Source organism: Calonectris borealis, chromosome 12 (genome assembly GCF_964195595.1).
Source record: "Calonectris borealis chromosome 12, bCalBor7.hap1.2, whole genome shotgun sequence".
NCBI lineage: Eukaryota > Metazoa > Chordata > Aves > Procellariiformes > Procellariidae > Calonectris > Calonectris borealis.
The window spans coordinates 18,791,522-18,811,254 of NC_134323.1; the positions used below are offsets into that span (position 1 = coordinate 18,791,522).

General features: G+C 36.5%; 1 protein-coding gene across 1 annotated transcript in view; it reads left to right on the plus strand.

Annotated features, from left to right (window-relative positions):
- Window positions 1-19,733, plus strand: part of CDH13 (cadherin 13) — a 512,113-nt gene that overhangs the window by 84,646 nt on the left and 407,734 nt on the right. Inside the window, exon 2 of the mRNA XM_075161497.1 lies at window positions 11,205-11,316. Within this exon, the coding sequence (XP_075017598.1) occupies window positions 11,205-11,316 (112 nt within the window). The remainder of the gene's footprint in view (window positions 1-11,204; window positions 11,317-19,733) is intronic.

Below are 19,733 nucleotides of genomic sequence, written 5' to 3' on the forward strand. Positions count from 1 at the left end.
CACAGCCACTCGCTCACTCCCCCCACAATGGGATGGGGAAGAGAAGCGGAAGAGTAAAAGTGAGAAAACTTGTGGGTTGAGATAAAGATAGTTTAATAGGTAAAGCAAAAGCTGCGCACAAGCAGAGCAAAACAAGGAATTAATTCACTCCTTCCCATTGGCAGGCAGGTGTTCAGCCATCTCCAGGAAAGCAGGGTTCCATCATGTATAACGGTTACTTGGGAAGACAAACGCCATCACTCTGAACATCCCCCCTTCCTCCTCCTTCCCCCAGCTTTATATGCTGAGCATGACATCATATGGTATGGAATATCCCTTTGGTCAGTTGGGGTCAGCTGTCCCGGCTGTGTCCCCTCCCAACTTCTTGTGCACCCCCAGCCTCCTCGCTGGTGGGGTGGGGTGAGAGGCAGAAAAGGCCTTGACTGTGTGTGAGCACTGCTCAGCAGTAACGAAAACATCTCCCTGTGTTATCAACGCTGTTTTCAGCTCATCTCATACGAGCTACTATGAAGAAAATTAACTCTATCCCAGCCAAAACCAGCACGCTTGGTTTCATATTATTTATGTTCTAGTTAATTTACCAGACTGATTCCCCTCCCTCCCTGCTTTGCCTACTAAGTGTTGATCTTTAATAGTTATCATGTTCCTAGTGTTAATGGGTTTTATTTCTTTGGAAAGGTTATTCTTGATGTAATGTCACTGTTAACACAAGGCAGCCTGTAAGCTTTAGAGATTTTGCTTTATTGTGATGTGCTCAAAAATGTTCAACTACTTGCTGTCTTTCCCCTGGGGCATGCTTTCTCTAAACTCGGAAGAGTTAGTACAAGTTCTTTTAAATTTTTGACTGTGTTCTTGCAATTCATTAAAAATACTCCTCAAGTAGTAGCTGGCACTGCCAAAAAGACCTGGGTCGTCTTTTTTTATCCTTTTCTATTTACTTCTGGATGACTCTAGGAGCTTGAAAATTACTGCCTATTGTAAATAAATGCACAAGACCTTGACTGGTAAAATGAGCAGTGATTCAACAACTTGGGTCATATCAGTTAAATGAATTAAAAATATGTATTGTAATTAGCCTACTAATAATAAGGTACAGTTAATACTCTTTAGTAAAAGAAAGTAAAATCACTTGAAAACCAACATTGAACAAGAACATACAAAATTGTATAAATAATTTTAATAATCAGTTTTGGAATTGAATTCTGGGCTGAAATAATGTTAAATTATACTATAAATCCTCTGCATCTATCAAACAGTCTCTGTTAAAACAATTTAAAGATATACATATATTTAAATATATATGTGCAATATAGGAATATGTATAAATTGCATATATATTTTTCTCCATTTCATTCAAGTATCTTTCTTGCCCTGTTGTAGTTATTTCAAAGTTTATCGGTTATTGTCTTTCTATTAAAACTCTGATAACTTCTTGCAGTAGTTGATCAGCCATCAAGGTTAACTGGGGATAGTGATGCTTTGTTTTGACAGGCATACATGGGGGGTGCGGGGAGGAGCACAAAAGGACTTCAATGAATTTACTGCAGTGTAATTATATAGCTCAGCTTAACAGGTTGATCTTCTATGATTTATAGAAACATGTCTCTTAAGAAGGTTACCCAGGCAGGTAACAGCTAATCTACTTCTATTGTCCTTCCTGGAATTTCTGTTCTATGGGTTGTGAGATAAAGGTAAAATAGGTAATATGTCTAAGGTGTACTGTCTAGGTTAATTGATGCAATTCCAATGACCTCAGTCTGTACATCTAATAAAGGCTTAAATTACCTTTTTTTTTTTCTTTCCTTCTTTAGTGGACTATCTATTCACTACACTGTGTTAAGGCTTTCCTCTATCCTGTGGGCAAAAGTTAGCATATAGGCGAGCAGTTTCTGGTTTGTATTTTTTTTCATACTTTGCTGATTTCTAAGCTCAGTTCCTTCTCCTATAGGCATATATTATGTGCACTATGTAACAATATTTTGTCCTCTTAGTTAGCTAAAAAGAGATTTCTTGGATTTATTTTACAACCTGAAATTATTTATGTCCCTAAACTTTACCAGCTGGAATAAAAACTGGCATATACCTCTTTATTTCCTGGAATTAGTAAACAGGACAAGCAGAAGTAGTAGTCTGCCACCATGTATCACTTACATGGCTTTTGTTCTGGCTTTCTGAGACTGTAGAAGCCTTATTCTTTTATTGCTTAACCATGTTTTTCATGATTCCCTCTTATAACACTTGAAACCACTGGGCAGTTTCAGTTAGAGTTGATAGGCTGAGCTGTAAGTGTCAAGTTCATAGGAGTTTTATGAAAACGGGAAGCTGATGAGAAGATAGAGAATGTGTTGACATACCCACTGAAAGAAAGATTGAGGTGATTTAACAGGCCCTGTCCTTACTGAAAAAGATTTCACCTATGAGTTTGTTTTTTTTGTAAACAGAAATCAATAGGAAACCAGTCTTCAGAACTATTTATTTTAACACTATCATACTACTATTGCTCAGTATGATTTGTAGTAAAGAAAAAATTACCATGTGATGTGCAGATAACTTTGCGCAAAAAAAATTGTCTATAGCTTGTTCTACAGAATACATTGTCCCCTTCCTGTTGAAGTCAAATAAAAGCATGTCAAAATCAGTAGACAGGTTTGCATTGGGCTTCTTGCCTTGTAGCAATTTCTCAATTTTTATTATGAGTCTTTGGATGTTAGGCTTGTCTTTTTCCCAGTACCCTTGCTGGAATTGAGGGATTTACTTGTAAGTATTCATTTTTAAAAAATCTTGCATTTGTGACTGTTTAGGAGAAGGTCAGAAAATGTTCAACAAATGTTTTCTTGAAGTTGAAAACCAGACATTTTCACTTGTCCTTATACTTTTGAGTTCTGGGGGTTGGTTCCTGGTTTTGTAATGTTTCAAGGTGATAGCACTGTGTATGTGCTTAATACTCAAAACCATGCTATTCTTTGAAAGATTGTTTTCAGCAAGCTCGTTGTCAGTTTTAGCTTACCAGCACAAAAGACAGATGTTCAGTGTTCCACTAAGTTCAGTTTGGTAGTACAGTAGTAATTGCTTTATACTATAACTTTCTGGAATATAAAGAAAACAATAGGTGGAAGGTTGCACTTTTTTTGATAATGATCACACTGTTGGGAAATTAAACATGTATCATATTCCTTATAGTTTCCAGCCATCCTATCCAAAAACCACTATCTGCTGTAAGAAATATGATTTTAATTTTTTTCTCTAATGGCTTTTGCCACATCAGTGTTTTCCTGTGCGGAATAATGACTTTGCCCCATGCAACTGCATGTGAAGGGCTATAAATATATTTTAAACAATTCTTAATTTATTTCCTTTTTTTAAAACCAGAGATCCATATTTTCATTCATTTAAGTATTTCATGAAGTCATTACTGCTGGAAAATAGGATCAACCTGTTTATTTCATTAGGCGATAAATAACTAAAATGTTTGGTATAAGCAGATCTTTGAACAGGTTATTGTTCTAATGCAGTTTAGGTTTCGGTAATTCCATACCTTGCAGTATAACCAGATCAGAACTCTGACTTTCAATGTTTCTTCTTTATGCCTTTTTCACTGGTACAGGAGTGCTATTGAATGGCTCATTTGCATTATTCTGTGCCCTGTAAAATGAATTTATTATGCAGCTTCTCTAAATAGGCTAACCAGTTGTAATCTTATTCCAGTGGTGTATGGGTTTCAGCAGAATATGATTGGTTTTTTTCATAATGCCTAAAAATAAACAAAAAAATAACCTTGGAACCCAACCTGTCCTTTTGTCTGAGAGGTCTTATTTGTTAAATGGTGTTATTAATCATGATGGGTAGGTATTTACTTGTTAAATAGTTGAGTAATTTAAAATATTACTTACTTTGAGCACAAGTAACACATTTTGGCCTTTGTTACTAATCATTAAAATACCTAATGAACCAGGATGATAGTTATTGCCTGGATTACAAAAATCTGAACAATGTTCAGATACATCTACATAGATGAAGCAGTAAGTTCATCCTACACTCTGAGCTATATGGGTACAAGCCATCTTGAGCCTGGAAGCCATCATCTATTGGCAAATCCTGAGTCTCGGCTAATAAGCTCTATCGAGAGGGAAGGTTAAGTTTGGGCTCTGCGCTGCAAGATGTCTGCCACTTGTGAGCAGAATTGGTTCTCTGAATCTGTTCAGAGAGGGCATAGATTTAGCAATGCATGAGGGTTTGTATCTATGTTTGTATTTCATAAAGATTAATCCTGACTCTGCAAAAGCTGCTTAACATTGTTGTAGCTAAATGGAGGCAGTATCTCCGTCAATGTCAAATTTTTCAGCTTTATGTGTTAGTTAATTTTAGAATGATTGTGATCCATCAGTATGACAAGACTTTGAAAAGGAAAAGTGGAATTTTAGGAAGCATTAGGCAACATATTTCAGGCTTAAGGAAATATTAATATCGCTTACCAGACCCTGGAGAACGCTTATCTGGAATTCTTTATGTATTTTGCACATGTGCAAACTTAAGCAGGTACAACAAAAGGTTACTGAGATGATCAAAGGAATGTATCCTTATAGGAGGAGAATGAAAGAGCTTGGTTTGTCTGGCCTAATAAATTGAAGACTTAGAGAGGAGAAAGGTTAATTAAGTTATGAGACAAGATTTGTACGAGAATAAATGGCTGCAAATTGACCATGAACAAATTTATTCTGGAAGCTATGAAATGACCATCAGAATAAGGGTCCAGAATTGGGGAATGCAGGAAGAATTATTTATGATCGGGATCAAGTGATCCAGCCAGGACACTGTATGTTGTGCCTTGTGACACCGGAGGCGGTTCCTTCCAGGCCTGTATAAGGCTTTTCTGAGTTCCCAAGTCAAGAAAACTCTAAGCTAGCTCAAGTTCTGATGCATGGAAGATGTGTTAGTAAGAGTTTATTAAAAAACTTAATTTTAGGGTGCAGTTTCATGGCAGCTTAACCAGATTAAGTGCAGACTGTGATGGTCTTGCACTCGACCATGTTTGCCAGCTACACTATTCTGTGGGGACTGGTTTTCGCAGAGCTACCTGGTGACTTGGTTCAGGGAGCAGATGTGACTGGAAGAGCAGAAAAAGTGATCGGTTTCCAGGCAGGTCAGCGCAACTCTGGCTTCAAATGGGGTAACATACTTTCTAGTATACTTCTCATATTATTCTTCTTCACCCTAAGCAATGTAGACTCCAGAGTTGCTTTGGGCTCTGAACAGACTCTGGGATCATATCTTAACAAACTGATAGTGCCTCTTCCAGAGATTTTGAATTTCAGAAGGGAAGTAGCTGGCTGTTCAGACACTAGTGCTGGCAAATTGCTTCTTGAGTAACTTAACAAGATTTCCAGTGTCATGGAAGATGCACGCTTTTTGCTGAATATGTGATAAAATTCTTATAATAAACATACATTCACAAGGAAAGTGCTCGTAAAAAGAAAGTTCCTGTGCTAGATAGTCTCACAAAGGAGTTTGTCACACTTTTTTTCCAGTTAATGGATGCCTACTGCAGTCACACCGCTTAGTGACAGGAGAACTGAATTCATTTGAGCCAATAAAGTCATTCTAATTTGCATGTTCATAGCCCACTCTTCAGTACTCCAAGTGTGACTTTCACTTTTAGGACAGAGCTATGTGGTAAATGGATATGTAGACCCTTTAAAAGAATATTTATCATCCTTGAAGAATCTTAGTGCCAAATCTTAATAGCATTTCTTACAAAAATGACTGGAATTCACTATCAGATTTAGAGGTAGAGCTGTAGAGATTGTGAATACTCTTTTTCTGAACCTCTTTCCTGATAAAAAGAAGAAAGGTTAAAGCCTAAAACAGTGAAAACTCTCTCCAAAATGAAAATATTGAATTAAAAATTCCCCAGATCGTAGTGTTCTAGAAATCAAATTAATGCAGAAGAACTGTGTGTTTTATTTAATTTAGTCATTTTCAGAGATAAATAATTCAACATACCTTTATGCAATGTTAAAATACCTTTGTTAATTATGCCAATCAGAGGATAAGTTATTCAGGCTTTTGAGGTTTTTTTTTTTGTTCCAATTGATGTTAAAAAATACAGAAGACAAGGAAAACTTCATGTCCAGTCTCTATATGATTTGATGAAACAATTGCCTCAGGACCTGCTGACACTCTAATTGGAGTCTGCATAATGCAGAATCAGAACCTTACTTAAAGCAGTACTCTCTTTATTCTGCTTAAGTATCCCTCTGTTAATTTCATTTAAATAACTCCCTCGTTTAAATCTTGAGTAAAAACCTAAAATCAATAAATGGTTCTTACTGACTTCAGTGAAGGCAAGATTTCATCATCTGTCTGCAAATCATTTTGACAGTGTGCTGCTTATTACTTATTTTTCTTCTCCGATGGCTTCCTCCCTATCTATTTTTGTGGGTCTAGTGCTGCAACACCTGAAGATAAAAAGGGTTTTAAGATTCAAAGATCTTGATCTGCATGATAAAAATATTTTGTCATGTGCAATTTAATTCAGTGTTGGCAGTTCTCATTATTCAGATTACTTTTTTCCTCTCACTTCTCAGCTTTTAGGATCACCATATTTTATATGAAAATCTGAAGTTTTCATATGCAAAAATTTCTAGTTCTCATGTTTCCAGAGAAAGGCTCGGAAGTATAAATCTTCAATACTCGCTTCCAAGTAAATGAGTCAAATGAATAAAAAAAGAAACCCCAAAACCATACTTCCAAAAAAACCGCACCGAAAATTCCAAACAAAAAAAAACCCCAACCAAAACCTGCATTTCTTAGGAAATTACTCATAATTTTTGAACTTTTGAGATTATTACTATTATTAAAAATGAGTGTGATTTCTATTTTAGCTCTTCTTTTGTGGGGTTTTATGTTGTTTTGTTTGCATTTCAAATTACTCTCCTGAAGTCAAAGGTAGAATGTGGTCTTACAGAATATTGCCCTATGAAATGAGATTTGTTTGCATTTATTGTGTGTAAAATTCGTGTCTGGACAGATGGTTTTTACAGGTGTCTGCATTTACATCTCTATTTAAATAAAGCCTTGCACAAGGATGAATTTCACAACACAAGAATATGTACAAAATGTAATTAATTTTCTGAAGCTTGTGTTTTTGTGATAGAAAGTTGGTCTCATACAGGTAGGGCTAATGAAGATATGACAGTGTTTACAGTAAAAGGTGAGAAAATTAATTTCCAGGGTGAGGATGTGGCCAATCAAACATGAATGGAATTGCTTCATGTGATGAAACTGGGTGAGTCTAAAAGGACATAAAGATTTTGAAATTCTGTGGAAGGTCATTTCAGAGACTAACTTTTAGTCACCAGCAGAGGAGGTAGAGGAACCCTGGGTTTTGAGATATGGGTAATACCCAAAGGTACTTCAACATCAGGGGCTTTATTAATTTCCTCTGCAGTGTGGTATAAAATTGCTATTCTCCTTTGCTTTCCAATCCATGTTCTATGTGAGCAGCTTTCAGTGCAAATGTTGAGGTCAGTCAAGGCCACCAGCATGTGCATGCTGTTTTATTAACAAAAAAAACCCCAGGTGTTTCATAGGCTTGATACCTTATCAGAAGTATAGTTCTAGCCCAGTGACCAAACTTGCACAGAAGTTATCTGAACTAGTGACATTTCCTTATAGTGACTGGTAATAAATTCAGAAAGACAAATTGTCAGGATATTAAAAATGAGTCTTCACCCTGTACATTTCTGAAAAGCAGTAGGTTATGAAAACCTTTGATTCTGCTTGTCAGTGAATATAGGATCTGTAGGTCTGAGCAGTCACGACTCCCTGGTTTGCTTTTCAGACTTCTACCCCTTCAGATTTTCATGGCCAAATGATGTTTGCTGCATAATTGTCATATTCTTTCAAGAATGTGGCTTTTTTCTTAGTAGTGGGTGAAGGACCCTTTGTACTAATTGCCTAGTACTTACCTGACTAGATTTGTGAACAATATTTATATATTCTGAATTCTACATATATGACATTTAAACATTATTTTCAGCGTATTTAGCTGAAGGCTTTCTTTAGATAGATAGCTATCAGCCCATAGACCCTTTTATTATATCCAAAAATACGAAATCTACATGGTGCTTAAATTCAGAACATATTCTGCTTTGAACAATATTCTCCTTGCCTTCAACATATATCTGCTTGGCTTATTTTTTCAAGTTATTTTTAAAGACTTTTTCCCCTGAGTGAAGAACCTCAACAGAAATTATTTTAATGAGATAGACATTTAGTTCAACAGAAGAAATTTCTTTGTGAGAAAAATAAATTAAAAGAATAATTGTGCTTTTAAAAGATAATTAATTAAAAACTCTCAGTGTAGTGACAAATTTAACATCTTGTCTGACATGTTGAGAAGAAGAAAGCGCCTGGAATTGCACAAGTAGAATAAAATGTTCCATTTCACAGCAAGGCCAAGCCTGAGTCTTGTAATTATTTCAAAGGGAGTAAAGGTCATTTTCTATTTGCTACATCTGTATTATGTGAGGTTTCTGTACCAGACTTACAGAAGTTAACTCATGACCTATTTAGATTGCCCAGATTTCAAAGTCAGCTTATACTGTCACAAATCTGATAGAGTAGACATATTCCCTTCTCCTAAGTACTGACATAGATGACGTCCAAAGCAGGTTTTTTATTTATAGCTCTGTAAGACAAGAGTTTAAACTTTAAGATGCCAGTAGCTGGGAGATCAGAACATGATTTGCCTCTTACTTGCTGTGTTAATCCTTTAGGAGAAGAGTTGTTTGTAGTTGAATTTCAGTATGTATTGCTTGGGCTATTTTTCTGGTGTGGGCTTGTTATATAACTTTGCTTCGGTTGTGGCTTGCGTCTTGAGATTGGAAGAATTTTCCTTCTGCTGTGATTGCATTTTTATGCATATTCATTCAGTAACACCATGAGTCAGAAAGACAGGTACTTTAAAAATGCACCTGTGCACACAGAAAACATGTGCAGAAAATGCATGTGTGTCTTTCTGTGCATGTGACTATTTAAATGCATATCAGGCTATTTTTTTTTTTTGAATCGGTAATCAAGTTTTATGCACAATTTTGAGGGCAGGCTCTGAATATGTCAGTTCACATTTGCAGATGTCTCGTACTGGAAGACTGAAGGGGGACATGTCCATTTCTCAACCCCTATAGAGTCTAGAATCTCCAGTAAAATCAATATATCAATGTCAATAATTGAATAAGAGATTAGGCACTGTGTTCTTAAGCCTTTGTAAGAAAGACAGCAGTTATGTGGATATATAGAAGTGAATAGTAGTCAAGGGTATTACTTGAAGTCTTCTTTCTTGGTTAATCCTTCAAAGGGACAAGCATAGGACAGGTCAGGATGGAAGGCAAAGGCATCCATCTGCTGCATTTGACTACCACCAGCTTAATTGTCATGAAATATTTTGGCTGTTTCTCACAGTCTGCTAGCACTTCTAGCCAAGCTTTTATAGCAAATGTCAGTGACATGAAACAAATGATCCAGCAGTTGGTTTCAATAAGAAGAACTAATGCAGACCAGGTGGGGTATTGCTGCCTTTGGTTTTTATAAATGGGATCACATAAAACTTATAGTGAGTGTGAAGTGCTTGAAGGGGGAGAGCAGATAACGTATTGCTCTGATTTAGCAAATGGACTATGAGTGGTGGTTAAGATGGAAAATTGCAGATGTTAAAATTTTGCAGGAATCTCTCTAGGACCAGAATCAGCATACCTAGATGATAATGTGGTGGAGGTAGAACTGAGAAATGTGTGAGATGCTGCTATTGGGTTGGGAGGAGTGAGAGTGCAGTTTGTCACCTGAGCTGGTGAAGAAGAAAGGAGGCTTCAGCATTCACCTGTGTGGTATAGGGGAGAAATTGTCCTCACTTTATAGCTGAAGAGCTTTATTTACAAAATTATAATTGCACATTGAGACTGTCTTGAGTAAATAGACCTATTTGTGCAGGGCTACTTGAATTTTAAAGTGAACGTCATTCAGAATCACTGTATTTGCTTGACCATTGTCTTGGTCACTACGTGTGCCCTCTCCTTGATTTTTTCTTTGGCTGTCCAAGCAGCAGATTGGCCATAATAACTTTGAGATCAGAGTACTCTACACCATCTGAAAGTCAGGTTTTGAAAAACATCTTTGGAGGTTCTGAAGCAGAAAGTACTTTTGAAAACGTGGCTACACATATATAGGTTGAAAAATACAGATTTGGCTTTTCCTACTCTTGAACTTGCTTCCTTTTGCCTCTCTCTTTAACCTTTTACACTTTTTAGTAATTTTTTTCTTGCTGCCTCTTTGTTGGACATTCTTACCCCCATGCTCTCATTTAAAAGCTGCCAAGAAAAATAGTCTTTCAGGTTGTTGTCTCTATTCAGGGATAGAACACAAACCTTCAGAGACTGAGATTAGTATCGTACCTATTTCTAACACTTCTATTTTGCTTTTAAGCTTCCTCCTTTGCTAAGGTGGTGGTGACAGGGAACTTTGACCACATACTAACAGTGACACAAACTGTATTCAACTTTAACCTTCAGATCCACCTCCACTGTGATGCACACATTTCATTTTCAGTCTTCCTTTGGTGTAAACAAGGTTTTGATTACAGGGAAAATGGAAAAACTGTGGCTCAGAGAGGAAAAAAATAGGCAACAGTTTACATTTGTTAGCAAAGAAGTTCCTTCATAAAGGAAACTTCTGTGATGTGAAACTTCACCCTTGAATAAAGAATTCATTCTGTAACTTGGTGATCAACTTTCTGAAACTAGGTTGCAGACCCTAATTTATCAGTTATTTAAATCAACTTAAAAGTGCTTAATTTAAGCATATATTTAAGCTTAGCTGTATTCATCTGTGATTTTAGGAGCAATGTTACTTCCTATGTTTTCACGAAGACCAGTAATATTCTTTTATTGATAATCTGAACTGAACTTAACCTTGAAAGCTACTATTTTGTAATTTCTATGCCAGCCCACAAGCTGGCAAAAACCTTACCTAAAAAAATGTTTAGCAAGATTTGAAGGGGAAGTGTGATGTGATGGATATTTTGTTTTATGAGCATGGAGCCCAATGTTTTGTTTTATGAGCACTGAGCCTAAACCCAGTATCATTCCCAGAAGCCAACGTGATGGATGAATGAGTGGATGTTAAAAGTCCATTTCCTTTTTTCCCCTCAGGTTCTGCTGCTTGCATGTGCAGAAGATTTAGAATGTGTCCCTGGATTCCAGCAAAAGGTTTTTTATATTGAACAGCCATTTGAATTCACAGAGGACCAGCCAGTCCTGAACCGTATGTTATTTTCATATATTACTATTGTGCAAAAATCAGAATTGCTTATGTATTCATATCACTCCTACCATCTATCAGAAAGCTTTTTTTTTTGTACATAGGATTTTGAATATTGCCATAATTCTGTCTGGGTTTCGCTGCATTAATCCTATATCTCTACAGACTTTACTCTGTTCCATGTGTTAGAGATGGCAAAATACTATATACAATCATTTAGGACACTATGAATATTGTGAAAACTTAGAATCATCCATTTCTTAAAAGTAAATTTACACTGAATTTTTTTATAGTCTTTCCTATAATCTTGGAAATCAGGGCTTGCCTATCAACATTTCACTATTAATTCATCTCTGCAACTCAGATTTATAAGCTTATATCCTAGAAGCTTCATTCAAAGCCAGTGCACGTCCAAGTCTTTACATGAAATTCAGAGGAGGCTGGATGAAGCTTGTGATCATCAGTGATAGCAAATTGTTACTACGTGTGTTGTACCACTGGGATATTCAGTAATATTTCCAACTACCAGGTGTCCCATTATAAAATCCGATCTGGCACTGTATACTCAAAGCATTAAACTGAAAGAGATTTAACTGTCTTTCAGTCCTGGTGTTAGTTCATTCAACGACTTTAGTGAGCAAGTGTTACAACTTTTTCATTCAGTTCTGTGGCTTTGGGGCTTCAAGACTGTCAAACGAAGGTAGTACCTTATACAATGGTCAATGATTTTGAAGACTTAAAAAAAGATACTCAGTGCTGCCATTTTCATAACTTCCAAACATTCCAGCATTTTTACATGTCATACATATTACTAGTAGTTTCTTTGTCATGCTTGGTTGCTTGCTGTTGAACCAGGAATTCTTCTAGGTATGCAGCATGAGACAGTAGTGCTTGGCATCTATGTACAATATCTAGATCCTACAATGTGATACGTAATGATAGTTTGGTGAAACCAAGAAATGCAAAGCAATGTTAGTCATCACATTCACATGTTTCCTGTCTCAGTTCCCTCCAGATATTATTACTACATATTGATATATTTTCACTGTTATGCATGTTTGGATGAAGGTGTAATATCTGTGCACGCTTGTTTTAAGATAACACTAACTTTTCAAAATGAAATGTCAGAATTAGTTGCTAGAGTCTATTGAAATGACTCCCTTTAAAGTGAAGTCATTCAGCCTTTAACAGGTGCTAAAGCAAACCTTTAGGATAACATTTTTAGTCTAAGCATTTTGATAAGCTGCTTAGTCTGAGTTGCATTTTCAGAGGAAATTTAGAACGTAAGTAGTAATGTTATTCACAGAGATGTGAGATTATGATTCAATTTAGAAGAGAGGTTTCAAACTTCTAATTTCTTTAGGCAATTTTGTTTTCTTTTAAATTCTTATTTTAAAGAGTTGATGAACACATCATCCCTACATGGTTAAAAGTAGAAATTCAGAGAATATAGGAAGTATAATAAATTTAATAAGCATGCAAAGTTGAAGACCTATGTAAAGAAAAGCAATATTAACAAGTTAGCGTTAAGTGGAATAAATATAACCTTTATTGTATTCTTTGGCTGCTTCTGAGCTTTGAGGCTGCAGCGTGTCTGGCCAGACCTCCTGCTGTCCTCTTGCTTGTCCTCCCAAACACCTAAAGGATAAGTTGGTTAAGCCAAAGGTGACTGGGCTGCTCTATGGTGACCCAGCAAATTGCACTCGTATGAAACTAGCACAATAATTAAGATGCCATCATTAATGTAAGGAGGAGGGAAGAGCAGGAGGAGATTTAGAAATGCCTGGAAACAATCTTCGGAATTAAATTATTTTAATAAGCAGACACTAAATTGGCCTAATATGTAATGTTTGACAAAGGCAGACTGTCGATGCATGATTCTAGTTAATTCAATCACTCGTAAACAGTATGTCCTTCATGCAGCAGCATTAAACCTCTGCACAGTTTCTTCATTTTAGCTGTCAACAGAATTGATATTTTTAATTGTCTGTTTGAATACACTTTGCATGCTCTTGCATCTTTTTATACCCATTACCCAAGAGCAGTGTAATTTAGCAGTTGCATTGCAATGTGAGGCTTACCAGGGCTATGTAAATTAATAGAGCGAATATGCGAAGCAGGCCTATAGCAGTGATTGCTTTTGTAGTCCTTGATAAGCCAAGGAGCTCTGTAATTCTTTTCTGAAGTGCAATGAAACAGTCTCTTTCTTTTTTTATTTTTCAATTTAAACAAGGACCTATTGTACATTTCATTGCTAGTATCTCCCTTGTAATTAAATATAGGTTATGGCTGGTTCTTATGTATTTATTAATTCTAAATATGGCAATGTTAACTCTATTTTACATTTTCTGATGGGAAGAAGGAAGAAAAGCCTGAACTGAGAGTACAGAATTTTATCTTACTTCTTATTCTAATTTGTACCAATTCTTATCAAAGCCTATTTATAAGCTGGCCATAACAATTACATCACTCCAGTTGTGTATGCATACCTTCCTTTCTGTTAGTTCCACTGGAATTCTGTTGCTATTTTTTAGCTTTTATTTCATTGTGCTCAGGCTGAACTGCTTTTTTTTTTTTCGATTTACCATTGCATCTCACTTAACAGCAACCTCTAGATTTGGATTATTTTATTTTCCTAATTTTGTCATTTATTTTTCCTAATTTTGACTTTTTTTTCTCATCGGACCCCTTTACCTCCTTATAACTTGTGTTTTCTATGACCGCAAACAAAAGCAGATATTGCTCTCCTACTCTTGTGGTCTGCCCAGTTCTTCTCCCTGAGTACAGTTTTCTTAAACCAGATGTTCCCTTGATGTAGTGGGAGAGGATTCATAGAGTCACTTTCTGGAAATACTAGAGGGTCTGTCCACATAATTACTGCTTTAACAAGCAGTGATGTTACTGAATTTTTCTTCCTTATAGCATTTTTTAGTTTAGACCTAGGACCACCTTCTGCAATCAAATACAGAAGATCATAAAAATTGCTACATTCTTGATAAGGTGATAACTGACAGCTTTTAATTACAGGTTTTACACCTTTCTGAAACATTTGTGGCCATGAAATGTTTCCCCATCAGGAAGCTTGTCTTTGGCAAGGCTGACAGGTCACTGGTAGTGACAGCGCTCCGTCATGCCAGCCTGATAGAAAGTTCCTAATCAGACTCATCAAATGTGGAAATGTAATTGTGTTACATTACATTAATCATGTTTATACTTAACATACATGAGTCTTGGCTTTTGGGGGTATTTTTAATTGACAATGAATCAAAAAGTGCACTTGAAAAATTGAGGCAATTAACATAAAGGCGTTGGGTGATGTGCTGTGCATACTAAACTGCGGAATACATTGCCAGTGATTTAAATGTCAAAACAAAGGAAGTTTTGACCCTTACTTGAAAAGCTTTAATTTGGATGTTAATTAATGGCTGACCTCTTCTGTCTCTTACGTGATAGATTACATGTTTCAGAGCTTGGGCTGCTTCAAGATCAGGGCTTTGTCTGTCTGCATTTGGGTACTTTTTTATTCTGTGGATTTTAACAAAGACTTTTCTATTCAACCATATTGAAAATCTTTGTTTACTCATATGATGGGAAATATATTAGTCTGCTTATCATGAACGCTTAAAGGCAGTTCTTCTGTTGTCTAGCAAAGCTGTAGCCTCCAACAAGATTCCCTTTGTTCAAACTGAATAATGCCTGTGGAAAGATCAGAGAAGACCATTCCTACTACTACAATATCATGTGTGTACATGGATCACAGTGCCAATCATGCTCACATCAAAACATTTCCTGTTGATTCTCAGGTGATGGCATGCGAGATCTGTGATTTATCGCATCCACTCTTCCCACTGATTATTGTGCCATTTGACTGCACAGGTGGCCTCTTCCTTTAACTGTTTCATGCTATCAATATTACTGCTATTATGTTCTTGTTTACTCTGATCCATACAGTGTGTGTTATCATACACACTTGATTCATCTCCTCCTGCTTCACTTTTTTGGCAGCTTTTATAGAGCCAATGTGGCAGCCTAATTCATTATACTACAATATGCCAAACCCTCTATGAAGTTTTAACATGAGGTTTATACACCAATGTTAACTCTTCATGCTGAATATTGCAGGTTTTAGGTAATTGGAACTACAGGTGGTAGTTGTAGCTTGCAAAAGAACATGTTCCAGTGAGGTAAGATTTTTGACTTAGTAATGTCTTGCAGGGAAAACTGTCCAGACTTTTGGGTAATAGCTAGATAACTATGGATTTTTCACCTATTCAGGTGTACATATCTGTAGTGCATCCATGTTGAAACATAGTTGTAGCTTTTCAAAATAAAGTAGTCTTTAATGTGTTTTGAATTCTACAAACATCTTAAAATTACTTTCATTTCACATAAATCACTCACTATGTTAAGAAATGTACTACTTTAGAAAATGCTGAAAAATTACTTGGTTCCTGTGTTGGGCACATGGTAGCAGGTTCTACAGAAATGTCTGTCAACTTTTCTACCCAGATAGCGGAATGCTTTTTATACTCTATATCTTAATGCGCACGTACCCACGTATAGAACTTGAATACCCAGAGCTTCAGTTCTGACACTTGGATACATGATTAAGACCAGGCATTTGGGACTCTGTTATGCCATGTGGACAGAAATATTGGTCAGGATTGGAAGCCAGGCATTAGGGATATCTCTTAACCACACTATTCCAATTTAAATGGCTGTAGGAAGCCAAACTCATGTTACCAAAATTCCAGGAAATATCTGGAATTGGGGGTATGCAAAATGGTTGCAAAATTGTGGAAGTAATTTTTAAACTGGGAGATTGGGAACTTCACAACGCGTTCGTGGAGGCAGAGTGAGAAGGATCTTCAAAGGGAAGATCCTTTTGCACTTAAATACCTAAGGCATTGCTTTTTAATTGAATTTTGATGCTTACTCTTACACAGAGGGAGAAAGTTGCGTATGTATTGCAAATATGTATTGTGACTAAGTAATATAGAACATCTCAGACGTGTCTCTGAATAGATGTATGCAGATTGATGTTGCAATATAACAGAATATCATATCATCTGTTAAACTGCTTTCACATATGACTAAAGCAGTTTAATCATAAAACAAATCAGGAAAAAATGGTTGTTGAGTGCCAGGTGGTCAGACAGTTCCCTTCCAAACAGGGCATGTCAGCTTATTAACAGGACCTGAGGGGAAATGAGTTTAAAATAGACTGTTTGATTTTTATGCATATACATTTAATTAAACTAGTTTTTGAAAAGGTAGGACATTAGACAGAACAATGTGAAAGAATTATTCAGTCTCTGAAAAACATCTTCAGGGCTAAGTTAAAATCTCTCAGGGATGTAGTTACCTCCTGTAGGGTAATGGAAGGAAAGCCATATGTGTTGGTGAAACCTCATTTTCACATTATAATTCCAAGGTGGAGGAAAATGAAGATCTAAACTCAGAAAGTATCTTGTCTGTGTTGTTGAGAAAAACCATGCAATCCTGGGTTTAAAAAAAAAAAGAAAAAAAAAAAAAAAAACACAAAACAAAACCCCAATGAAACATGGGGGAGGATCTTTGCAGTGACAATGAATGCTCTGTTGATGGGTTGGTCTGGATTTAGGAAGGTAACAGTAGCAGATTACTTGGTTTGAGATTTGTTTTGTTTCTGGAGACTTTCCAAGAGCCATAATGTTTTTCAGATAATACTTTTTTGAAATACGTGTAGGCTTTGGTTGACTGAAGCATGCCAGCTGCTCTTCTAATAGTCTAAATCAATGACCAGTTGCTCAGTGTTAGCAGGATGGGTCTTTTGCTCGGTGCAGTGCAAACCTTGTATTAATAATGTCCCTAGGTGCTTCAATGGAAGACTTCTCTGTTCATTTCCAGTTGCCAATTCCAAAACAAAAATCAGATTAACTAAGCTATTACTCCCTAACTGACTAACAATGCAGGCCAAGAGGCAGCCTCGTTCTCTGCAGATGTATAAACATATTGGAAGGCCAAAATCTGTCTTTTAGGAAAATGTAGGTAGCTTGGCATTGAAAAAACTCAGCAAGGAAATAGTCTGACACTAATTGCTTATGGTTGACAAAATTTAACAGGGTCATCTTCCTGAGGAAATGAAGGGTAGGGGCATATGACCTCTGGTTATAGTTTAGAGCTGGGGTTATGCTGAAGCGGCTACAGCATCAGCCCAGCTTTGTCAGGATGAAGCTGTTGTTCATATCTGACAAACAGATGCAACACAAATTACTACATGCTGAGACATTAATGCACTTCTGTAGTACATAGCTTTGTATTTTCACAGACCGCATTTCTGACAGAACTTTTAATTTGAGGATCTTAGGAAAGCACCATTCAAAAGAATCATGGCTAACTAACCTTTTCCATTACATTTCAAAGTGTAGTGTGGACCTTTAGCAAGAATTAATGGGAGTATGTGAGGTTAAATCTTCCTTTAAACATAGAATCTCATTTAAGTTAATGATATCTTAAAGCATGGAAGTATTCTTGAAAATATTTGCAGATGTAGTTCACAATTAATTCTTAGCTTTTAGGATTTCTCTCTGCTAATCTAAATCAAATTATAACTTTTCTAAGGTAATTATGCTCATGCTTCAACTGGCAGTTTTTCTTTCCCCTCGCTTATTTAAAGCAGTCTTTCCTGGACAGAGCAATCTGTCTGTATACATCAGCTATTGTCAGCTTTAATGGTCGCATCTCCTTTTTACGTAGCTTTCTTGTGGCATGTGATGTCTCGGTCTCTCTTTGAGAATAAGTAACACTGGCAGTAAACTCATGAAATCTTTCAGAAATTTATTAGATTGAGTGCTTTTTTTTTTCTAGCTGGAGGCTAGAGTTCCTGATTTTTGTCTTATGTCTCTATTCAGCTTCTCCACCCGAACACTTTCCTCTAGAGAAGGGAAGGAAAAAGTAACTTTTCATGGATTAATTTGAAAACCCTGGTCATTTGGGAATGACTTTGTGCATGTTTGTATGCCTTGTACCTACTGCTGCTTCTTGGGCAGACAAGTGAAGCTGTAGATAGCGAAGTGCATATCACGTTCTGTGATGGGAATATTACGTAAAATTTGTGTGTTGTGGTTTTTTTTTAATCCCTGAAAAAAATATCAACCCTGGTGAGTGGTAGGATTTGCTGAAATAAGAAATTGGCTAAAGAAAGCCTGCCTGAAAGAGATTATCTTTAACAAAAATCTGAAATTCCTTTACCAAGGAATTCTTTTTAAACAAGGTGAAAATAAAATTGGGAGCCCTGGGAAGGCCTAAAAGGCAATTCCTATAGTGATCTGGGATGCTGCTTTTTAGCCAGGAGCTCCACTTTCAATACTAGCTTTGATTTGTTTCTTTTCTTTAAAAAAAAAAAATCAGTGCAACCTTCTCTCTGTCTCGGCTGTGGAGAGAACTGAAGCAGAACGGAGGGGCCTTTAAAGAAGGCAGCAAAAGGGAGGCAGTGCTGGAGCAGCTTACAGGTAGCTGACAGCGAAAGAGAAATTTGACACTGAAGCTGTAGCCAGCATTGGCATATCTTTGACACTTGTGAAGCACTTGCTAGCAAGTACCAGAACTTAAATGCAGGTTAGACTGAAGTAAATGATAATCTAATTGATGCATGGGACCATTCTGCAGCCAGGGATTCAGGATTATTTTACTGAAGGGCAAATTGCAAATCTCTTATAGCCTTTATAAACAGCAGTGTGAACATTTTGGCTAGACCTAGGCTTATGTATAGACTGAGTTGTCTTGTCTTGCAATTTTTGCCAAAATACTGAAAAGCAGGTGTAGAAAATGGGTGCATTTTTTATTTTAATTTTATTTATATTACATTCTATAACTAGAATATATTTATATTCTCTACTAACTGTACTGATAAGAAACACTCTTTGTGTAAATGCATTCAGACACGTGGGTCTTGTTTACCTTGGTTTGTGTGGCAGTGAACTAGTGGCAACAGAAAATGTGCTCTGGTTTGCTAGAAAACCAAATTGCCTGCTTACAAGTAGGACTCCTGCAGACTTTATTTAGCTGGAATTTTAATTACAGTGCCAGTTCTCAACTCCTGCAATAAAACAGTAGGGAGACCACTATAATTTGACCTTTATGAAACATTAACACCAACCTATACAAAAATATAACTTCAACTTTAAAGAATAAATACAGTGGGAGGCAGAATTCAAGGAATTACGAAAATAAAGTGTGCATATAATATTTTTACTTTTGGAAAAAACATGAAAATACATTAGTGTGGACACCAAAGTGATGTTGGTGTGTTTGGTTCCCTGTATCCATCTTCTGGTCCTCATACAAAAATGCTGCACAGTTGGCATAAGAATCTTTTCATGGTTTTATCATGCCTCAGGGAAAGCAGTCCTGCTGCGAGGCTTAGAATAAAGGATATC